This window comes from Paroedura picta, chromosome 4, assembly GCF_049243985.1.
Source record: "Paroedura picta isolate Pp20150507F chromosome 4, Ppicta_v3.0, whole genome shotgun sequence".
In the NCBI taxonomy this organism is placed as follows: Eukaryota; Metazoa; Chordata; class Lepidosauria; order Squamata; family Gekkonidae; genus Paroedura; species Paroedura picta.
The window spans coordinates 133718418-133728408 of NC_135372.1; the positions used below are offsets into that span (position 1 = coordinate 133718418).

General features: G+C 45.2%; 1 protein-coding gene across 4 annotated transcripts in view; it reads left to right on the forward strand.

Moving 5' to 3' along the window:
• The window catches only part of STX16 (syntaxin 16), a 31240-nt gene extending 23356 nt beyond the window's left edge, over positions 1 to 7884 (forward strand). For all 4 annotated transcript variants that reach the window (XM_077335715.1, XM_077335716.1, XM_077335717.1 and 1 more), the window contains exon 8: positions 152 to 7884. In XM_077335715.1, the coding sequence (XP_077191830.1) occupies positions 152 to 256 (105 nt within the window). In that variant the 3' untranslated portion in view covers positions 257 to 7884. The remainder of the gene's footprint in view (positions 1 to 151) is intronic.
• The last annotated feature ends 2107 nt before the right edge of the window (positions 7885 to 9991 follow it).

Below are 9991 nucleotides of genomic sequence, written 5' to 3' on the forward strand. Positions count from 1 at the left end.
GCCCTCTGCATGCTCCGCCTTCCCTTGACACAGCTCTTTCCCAGTGTTAGCTGTGCTCCAGCTTTAAATCCTCACTAAATGTATTTTTTTTTCTTCTTTTAAAGTTTTGCCTGAATTAACATACTGATTTGCTTCTCTTCTGTGCCTACAGGCTGAGCAGTACCAAAAGAAGAACCGGAAGATGCTTGTCATTTTAATTTTATTTGTAGTCGTCATTGTTCTTATCATTGTTCTCTTCAGTGTAAAACTGCGCTAGGGAGCACTCCGTTAGCGATGACCTCTGTGTGGGAGAGTGTGGGAGGGGGTGGGATCTGTTTGCTTGTTTGTTTTGGTCTCTGCTGTGAATGAGCCCCAGCCTCCTGAAAAGTTGCCTATGAATGAGTGATGTTCTGGCTCAAAGATTGTGTAAGGTTCCTATTTAAAAAAACAACATCCCACACACCCCTTTTTTGGCTTTATACGCTCAACGATGCGTGCATTCAATATTGGCACTTTTTGGATTATTGCTACCAGATGAGATATCTGGTTTGTCATCTAAGCGGTTGAGAAAACAAAACCCTTAAAGCTAAAATTAAGGACTACATCCTTTCCCAAAAGTAAACTGATTAACTACCAGTGTTTTTGGCAGCTGTGTGCTACCATCTGCAGTGTTTCTACGTGGCAGCTCATCTTAAAACAGTGTCGACTGTCTAGGATTCCATTTGGATAGGATACCAAAAAAAAAAAACCAGTAACTTGGAGGTGAAGAAAAATGCCTTAAAGTTTTGTTGATTATTGGTTTCACTTAAGCTTCCTCTAGATTTTCACTTTCGTGTTTCATTTTAGCTCCCTCCAGATTTTTAGTTTCGTATTTTTATAGTAAACGATGATAGGAGTGAAGCCTTTAAAAAGGGCAAATAATTAAGGCCCTCTGATTTCTTACAACCACCTGTTCTCCCTCCGCCCCCACATTTAGTGTAAACCGGATCCAAACTGTAATCAGTACTATCATGATGTTTTAAGATCTGAGTAAGCAGAAGAGTATTTCTAAACCCCCCCCCCATTATCATATGCTGTTTTCTCCATGTGTTGTAACACCCTTGAACATTAAGCTGCCAATTGAAAGAAAATTTATTTCCTGTCCTCCTTCTGCCCTCTGTCTATATATTGCATCTAAGCCTTTCTGATTATAAGAAGTAAAATTTGGCTTATTCCATCCTGTAGCAAAATAGCAAGATGCTGCCCATGCATGGAACTAACCGGATGAAGTAAGCTAATTGGTTAGGGTTTTTTTTTAATCTCACAGGATCATGTCCCTTAGCAGAAGAGCTCTTGTCCTTTGCTGTCTGACTGCAGAAAAGATGCAAGTTTGGGGTGGGGGGTTGGCAAGATCTTCAGCTGTGATTTACGTGCTGCTCTACTGTATGACAGGACTCTTCAGTTCTTACATGCATCAAATGACTGTGTAGGGAAATGATTTTATGCAGTGGAAATATTATTTAGCAACAGAATGGGATCCTGAAAATGCTGTGCAATTTTAAGGACCTTGGCTCCAATCTTGTTTTTGTTTTTTTTGTTTTTAAAGCATTCAGTATTGAAGAATTTATTGAAAGCGTCCTGTTTTGTCTTTTCCGGTTTCCCAGTTGCTTCGTGCCCTCCACTAACACAAAACCCAATTAGTAGCGGTTGTCTTCCTGGGACTCTGCCTGTCATTCTTTCTGCTGTTCAGACGTGGGACGGAATAGTTACAGAAAGTATTTTTTAGTTAGCGCCAGGGCGAGTTTTCCCAGTTAGGGATGAAAACATTCCACTGATAAGGTCTCTCTGCGTTTTGGCCAAGTGGGTGGGGTGGGTGTTGTTCTGGAGCACTGTGTGCTGTCATAAGACTATTACTGTTCCTTGAGAGCATCGCCCTCTTTTACACTGATGGATCTCCCCTCCCGAATCTGAATAGTGCTTGGTGGGACCAGATCTCTATGATGGCTCAGAGTGACAGCAGTGGCTGGAGATGCACTGAAGTCCCCGTACGCTCATACAATCTAGGGCAGGGGTAGTCAACGTGTGGTCCTCCAGATGTTCATGGACTACAATTCATAGAATCATAGAATGGCCATACAGGCCATCTAGTCCAACCCCCTGCTCTACGTAGGATCAGCCCAAAGCATCCTAAAGCATCCAAGAAAAGTGTGTATTCAACCTTTGCTTGCAGACTGCCAGTGAGGGGGAGCTCACCACCTCCTCAGTAGCCTATTCCACTGCTGAACTACTCTGACTGTGAAAAATCTTTTCCTGATATCTAGCCTATATCGTTGTAGTTTAAACCCATTACTGCGTGTCCTTTCCTCTGCAGCCAATGGGAACATCCTGCCCTCCTCCAAGTGATAACCTTTCAAATAGTTAAAGAGGGCTATCATGTCCCCTCTCAACCTCCTTTTCTCCAGGCTGAACATTCCCAAGTCCCTCAACCTATCTTCATAGGGCTTGGTCCCTATGAAGGACCAAATGCTAGCAGGGGCTCATGGAAAATGTAGTCCATGAACATCTGAAGGACCACACGTTGACTACCCCTGATCTAGGGTGCAACACGGTCCATGGTTAGCTTAAAACACAATAGGCAGGGTTCCCCAATCATAGTACTGCAGTACCACATGGTTCTGTGCCATGGGGGTTTTCAACATGGCGGCTTGTGAGAGCCCTGCCACCCTATGCCTGCCATTTCTGGTTCTGAGCAAAGAGGAAAGAGGGTTTTTAAAAATGTTAATTTCTACCCTTATTTGGGCAGATTGACACCCCCCCCAAAGTGGACAATGATTGACCTGGGGGCCGTGAGAAGGGGAGACAAGTTAAGCATAGTGCAGGGGGTTGGACTAGATGACCCATGAGGTCCCTTCCAACTCTATGATTCTATGATTCATGTGTTCAGGTTTCATTTTAGGAATGAGTAAGAAGGAAGGGTAGAACCAGCATTTTGCCCATGGCTTCTAATCTCTAAGCCTACAGGCCACTGAAATGTTCCCGAGACACAAAACCTTTCCCATCAGGTTATGGCGGGATAGTGACTATTTGTTGATCTCCTTGTGGATCAGTTATCTCCTTTGTCAACTGCAGTGTTGCATAATATAAAACAGTGCGTATCTTGCTGTTTGTGTTCTTGTGGATTTCCTCCATTTATCTGTTTGATTAAATAACTCTCTGGTCTTAAAGCAATATGTCGTAAACCAAAAGCAAAAGAGGGGGGGGGGGTGGAAACAACCAGAAGGGTCTTCATTTTTTGGTTTTAAAAATTACCCAAATATATTGAATAGTATAAATATTGGTGCACATTGGTGCATAACTCACGGTTGTGCACATTCTCTGGCTTGATCATTTCACCCGTGCAAGTAGCAACTCCCAAATTCTTAATTTCGCATTTTGGAACTCTTATTTTTTTTTAATCCAGTTCCTAATACTCTAGGGCAGGGGTAGTTTTGCTGGCAGGGGCTTCTGGGAATTGTAGTCCATGGACATCTGGAGGGCCGCAGTTGGACTACCTCTGCTCTAGGGCCAAGCTAATAATAATAAACATGATCTGGGGGTCAAAATTCAACTCTCGTAGCACATTACAGACCAACAAGATTTTCAGGGCTTGAGCTTTTGAGGCTAAAAGCTCCTTTTCGCCCGATATCTGATGAAAGGGGGCTTTTGAAAGTTTTTACCTTTTAAAGCTGCCCTTGGAAGTCCTGGTGGCCTATAAGGTGCTACTGGATTCAAACCTTGCTCTTTTGCTGCACGCTAACATGGCTGCAATCCTGAAACGATGGCCAAGGTGGTCCTTAAGATATTCTTTTTGAGTTCTGTTTGTTTAAAAGCAGCTTGGTGCATCTGTGAGAGACACCCATCCCAAGCTGCTCTGAAGGCCAGATCAATTCTCTGTGTGATGCCTCCCACAGTTGTATGCTGCCTGCCCCCACCCCACCCCCCACTGTTCCCAAGATCGTTAAAAGAAAACTTGAAGATCCTGATGAGGGACTGTCATACAGGAGGGTTGGCCAAACTGTGTCTCTCCAGAGGATCATGGACTACAATTCCCATGAGCCCTTGTTAATTAGATATGCGAGCAAGGGCTCATGGGAACTGTAGTCCTTGAAAATCTGAAGAGCCACAGTTTGGCCACCCCAGTGACACGCAGGCTCATCTCTGAGACACTAGAGAATTAAAAGGAAAAAAATCTGGCAGTTTTATTTATGTATTTATTTATTCTCAGATTAATATCTCCCCCAAAGACTCAGGGCAGCTCGCAGAAAGCTCTGTTTGCAGAGCTTTCAAAAGTTTTATGGGGAAGTTTCCCAAGGCTTCATTGTTCTGCGATTGTACTTTATCCACTGATAAGCATATGATGCATTGTGTTGTCCGAAGGTCCAAACGAAATCTCTGTTTGCTCTGATTTATAAAAAGTTAACTTGGTTTGAACAATCCTTGTATCTGAGATGAACTAAAATGTAAGATATGTACATTCCAAAGGGAATGGCCATCTTGAGATCCCTTTCTGTTCGGGTACCATAGTTTTAGCGGAAGGCTGCTGTCCATTTGAGGGGAAATGCAATCACTTTTAAGGAAATGCTTTTTCACATTTTCCAGGGGCTGCATTGAACCCCGGTGTGATATTCACTCATCCAAGTGGCCGTTGCATTTTGTGATGAATGTTCTAAGACGAGTTAAGCAGCTGTGGGATTAAATATATGCAGTGAGGTGGCAGAGATTTTATGGCAATCGTCCTATCTGATAGTGCTTTGGTCCTTTCTGTGCCTTTGTGTGCAGCTAAGGAGATATTATTAACTCTCCTGAACTTTTCTTCCGGTGAATCACACCGCTGCCCCAGCTGCTCCCCTGTGGTCAGGCCTCGATAGCAAAAATTCTGTTTCAGGCTAAAATCAGCTGCAAATTTTGATCTCCAAAGCAAATCCCTTTAACTATTGGGGGAGAGCAAAGGGGGAAAATGGCTGGCTCCTTTTGTTAATTTGATTTGAACCGAGGCAGGAGGGAGAAGAGGTTTGTCACGTTCTGAACACCAGTCATCCCTAGCATGAATGTGGCTTTTTCAACTTGTCTGTGTTTATATGTAAACTTCTAAAGCTGGTTCAGTTCTCCATCTGGCTTCTGCCCTGTGCTGCAGAGAGAATCTCTGTATTTTCTAATGAAATGGCATGTACTTGTATATGTGCACATTTTCTACTTCTGATGGTAAGTGCATCTCAACCATGGGTGGCTTCTTCCCTCTGGTCAGGAGGGCGGGTCTCACCTTTAACATCCTGTGCCCCCCCTCCTCCATGCATGAGTGAGTGACCCTCTTCCACAGTTCTTTGCCTGCTTAGGGATGGAGTACAGACTCTTAAGAGGGCTCCTTCCTTCTCCAGACTTTCTGATCTTCTTTACTGTCAGTGATTTTGCAGGGCAACAGAGCCAGGAGGGCCCGTCCATCAAAGAGGGCTGCATTTCCATGAGAACCAGGTAGCTTTAAAAGAAGGTCTGGAACTGGGCCTAAGGACAGCTCAAGGCCTCCTTCAGTTTTCCTCAAGGAGTTTGCCTTTGTTCTTTTTTGTCTCCAGAATCCTAGGGAGACAAGCCGGGCATCCAATAGTTGTTCACAGGGCAAGGAGGGTTTTATACCTGGGCAGGCAGGTTCTTTATCTCATACCAAGTACCTGTGCAAGGGGGAAAATATTTCTGCGTTTGTTTTGAGTATGTGGTTGGGATGAAGGACTATTCATGCATACAGTAAATCAGCTACTGGGGAATCAGGACTAGGAAGAATCTTGCCTTGTGGTTAGATTCCCCCTCCATGCTTTCCTCCGTTTTAATCTTGCTCCTCTTCCTCACTTCCTAAATTTTATTTTGTTCCCCTCCTTTTGAGAAGTGAAGGATTGGGGTTGGTTCTGCCTTCTGCAGCAGCCATTTTAGGTTTAGCTCCACCTCATGCAGCAGCCATTTTGGGGCAGCAGTCACCATCCCGTCAGAAGTTCCAAAGGGGCCTGTAGGCTCCAGAAGTTCCGAGACCCCTATTATAGACCAACTCCTTTTTCTGCTCTTTGCTATATTGTGGTTTTCTGGTTTGTGTATGCCTTTCTCTTAGTGGAAAATTAGGGTTTTCTTTGTGGCTTGGGAAGATTTGCAACAGAGGAAGAGAGCAACTGCAGAGACAAAGTTATCTACCTCCTGACTCTATGGGCATACTGGGAGCAGCGGGGTATAAATAAAAAAAATAAATAAAACAAATAAGAATTCCAAGGTGCCCTCTCTACCTTATAACTGAAGGAAGTTCCACAGCAAGTCCCAACGTTTTTGTGACAAAAGATCATGAATATTTTTTAAAATACTTTTAAGATTTCCGTTGAGCACTGATAGGAGCAGTAGGTTGACTGTATCATCTGCACTAGCCAATAGGGCCCCCAAAGAACTCCATCCAGTCCCATGCTGTAGGTTTATGCAAAGTAATGTTTTCACAGGGCAGAAAATTGTGTTTTGATTTGGGGGGGGGGGGGGGAGCAGCAAAGATGCTTCCAAATCACCTCAGCTACACTAAAACATGTAAATGTTGATTTCACCCTAAGATCATGTGGTTGGTGGCTTTGCCTTCCTTTGGACTGTCTTCAAAGGCAGCACCTGGGATGGTTGTGGGGTTTGGAACCCATGCCTTATGAGGAGAGGTTGAGAGAGTTGGGTATGTGTAGCTTGTAGAAGAGGAGGGCAAGGGGTGGTGGGACAACTCTGTTTAACTACGTAAACGGTAGACATGTTGAAGAGGGAGCCAGCTTGTTTCCTACAGCTTTAGAGACAAGAACTAGGAGCAATAATTCTAATTACGGGAAAGGAGGTTCCATTTAAATATTAGGGAGCATTTTCTGAGGGTGAGGGCTGTTAGCAGACGGAATATGCTGCCTGGGAGGGTGATTGAGTTTTTAGGAGGCGATTGGAGGAGTACCAATCAGGAGTTTGTGGTTTTTAAGTCCCTGAAAAGGTGGCCAAGGGGTCTTTGTGGTCTCTTCCAGCTCTGAGTCTGGCTGCTGGTACCCATTGGGGAAGGTCGGACAGGATGCACATTCTCTCATTTGCAAAGGACAAGATTTGAGAAGCCTGTCTTTGCCTTCCCATGCACGAACCTTCTTTTAGCTAAAGGGATCTGCCCCTCTCAAGTTCCTTAGGGACATAAATCTTAAGAACATGCTCAGCTGTACGTGGCGTTCACCAAGTTGTGCCTCTGAAAGAGCAAGAATGAAAGAGAGCCGCTAGCATAATGGCATTCAGTGTTATCAGTCTTAGAATACTATTTTGTGGTCAGGGAGCATGCCCTGCCCTTGTTTTAAAGAGCCCTCAAACCCGTTTTCCTAGAGAGGTACTACACGAAAATGTAGCTCCAACCATATTTTGACTATTTATTCTTTCCGACACACTTGCTGGGCTGGCGGTTCCGTTTAGATCTTGGGGATTTGCATCCTAGTTCGGGGTCTCTTGATGCTCCCAGCTGTGCGGGGATGTTGTCAAATCCTTTTTCTTCACTTTGGCCTGGTATGGAGCTCTTCCTGGCAGTGGAGCAGACGGTAAATTCGGAGCTCCATCAGTGCTTGGATACATCCCACTCGCTTTAGCATCACAGCCTCCAAGCTTGAAGTGGACTCTTGGTTCTGTGGTGTGTGGCCCCCAATCCAATAGGCATCTCTCATGCGAATCTCTGCCTGCCGCTTTATTATAGGGTCTTCAGTGAAAGCAAGTATCTGTTTCCGATCATGTCTTCATAAAAAAATTGGGCTACCTGAAGCTATGGCACCTGCAACACAGGGGATCTGATGATCTATCCTACCATGTACAGTATATTTTCTTCCATTCCTCTGTGAACAATTTGTAATGTATGAATAAACCATTAAAATTCCAGGCCGGTGTGCTCAATATGATGTTGTGTCTAAAGCCTCCTTCAGGGGAGTATTTTCCAAATATCTTGGGGGAGGGGGGTTGAATTTTGGCCACGGATGATGTCTGTCTGCTTGGATTCTCTGAGCAAAACATCCTGTTAGCTGTTCTAAATTTTTAGCTCTTCTGCTATAAAATTACACAGGGGTTGTGGGGGGCACAGAGCTACTTCTCTCTGCAGGACAGGGTCCTAACGTCCTTGAGATTTAACAAGAAAGGGTAGGTGCAAGTCTATTAGCACCTTAAAGACCGGCAAGATTTTGGGTGTCAAAACTCCTTTTGTAAGAGTCAAAACTCCATCGGGTACATCTGAAGACGGGAACTTAGACTCTTGAAAGCCTGTACACCACCAAAGCTTGTTTGTCTCTAAGGCACATATGGACTTGAATACAGTTCTACTGCAGACAAGCATGGCTACCCTCTGAAGCTAGCAGGGATGTCACTAATTGTGTGCTGCCATGCAAAGAGCCTCTTGTGGCGCAGAGTGGTAAGGCAGCCATCTGAAAGCTTTGCCCATGAGGCTGGGAGTTCGATCCCAGCAGCCGGCTCAAGGTTGACTCAGTCTTCCATCCTTCCGAGGTCGGTAAAATGAGTACCCAGCTTGCTTGCTGGGGGGTAACCGGTAATGACTGCGGAAGGCACTGGCAAACCACCCCGTATTGAGTCTGCCAAGAAAACGCTGGAGGGCGTCACCCCAAGGGTCAGACATGACTCGGTGCTTGCACAGGGGATACCTTTACCTTTTTATGCAAATCTTTCCCCAAGCCGTGCCATTTGAGCGGGAAGGTTCCCTTCTCTCATTCAGACACTATTCCCTTCCAAGGTTTTGCCATTGTGGCTCCTGAGGTGCCATATTTTCTAAACTGGCTGGATGCACTCCTACACCATGTGGATTGGTGAAAGACCAACGTGATTTGCATGCCCGAAGATGCTTCTACCCAGAAATAAACATGGTTGGTCTTAAAGGTGCCACTGGGCTCAAAACTCTTCTGTTGCTCCAGGGGTAGTCAAACTGCGGCCCTCCAGATGTCCATGGACTACAATTCCCAGGAATTGTAGTCCATGGACATCTGGAGGGCCGCAGTTTGACTACCCCTGCTTCAGACCAACACGCCTACCCTCCCAAATCGATCTTAATGATAGGGGAAAGTGCCACTGAGGGGAAATGCAGTAGTTATGAGCCAGCTTGCTGGGAGTGGTGGTCTATAAATCTAATTAATAAAAATAATATTGGAAGGGAGCGCTCCTAGTTGGCTGCTCTCTAGCTTTCTTATGAGACCTAGTCAAACAACGAAGCAGCAGATGCTTGGATATTGTTTAGATCTCTGGATGCAAAGAAGAGCTGGTTTTAACACCCCACTTTTCACTACCTTTTTACCATCGAGAAAACCTGAAGCACTGGAGAAACCCCAGAAGTGGCGCAATCATGCAGAATACAGTTATGTAGCCTAGCTGTGTACATGCCCAACCAGGGCCCCTCCCCTACCCACCTTGTCCAGGCCCATCATTGGCCATTCTGGGGGGGGGGGGTGTCTCAACATAATCATATATGCTTATATCACCTAATAAATGTTTAACAAATTTAAAAGATATATTAACTCCCACCCATTCAGAAAATGCAGGGCCACCAAGAAACCCCAGGGGTTCAGAAAACCCTAGTTGAGAAACTACTTTAAACCACCCATAAGGATCTGTCCAGCTGCTGCTTAGAGACCGCCAGTGAGGGGGAGCTCACCACCTCCTCAGGCAGCCCATCCCACTGCTGAACCATTCCACTGACTCTGAAAGTTTTTTTCTGCCGGTCCTCTCCTCTGCTGCCAACAGGAACCTCTTCCTGCCCTCCTCTAACTCCCAGTCTTTTAAATACTTAAAGAGGGCTATCATGTCCCCTCTCAACCTCCTCTTCTTCAGGTTGAACATTCCCAAGTCCCTCAGCCTTTCCTCACAGGGCTTGGTCCCCAGGCCCCTAACCATCTTCGTCACTCTCCTCTGCATCTTCTCAATTTTGTCCACATCCTTTTGGAAGTGAGGCCTCCAAAACTTCACACAGGACTACAGATGGGGGTCCGAC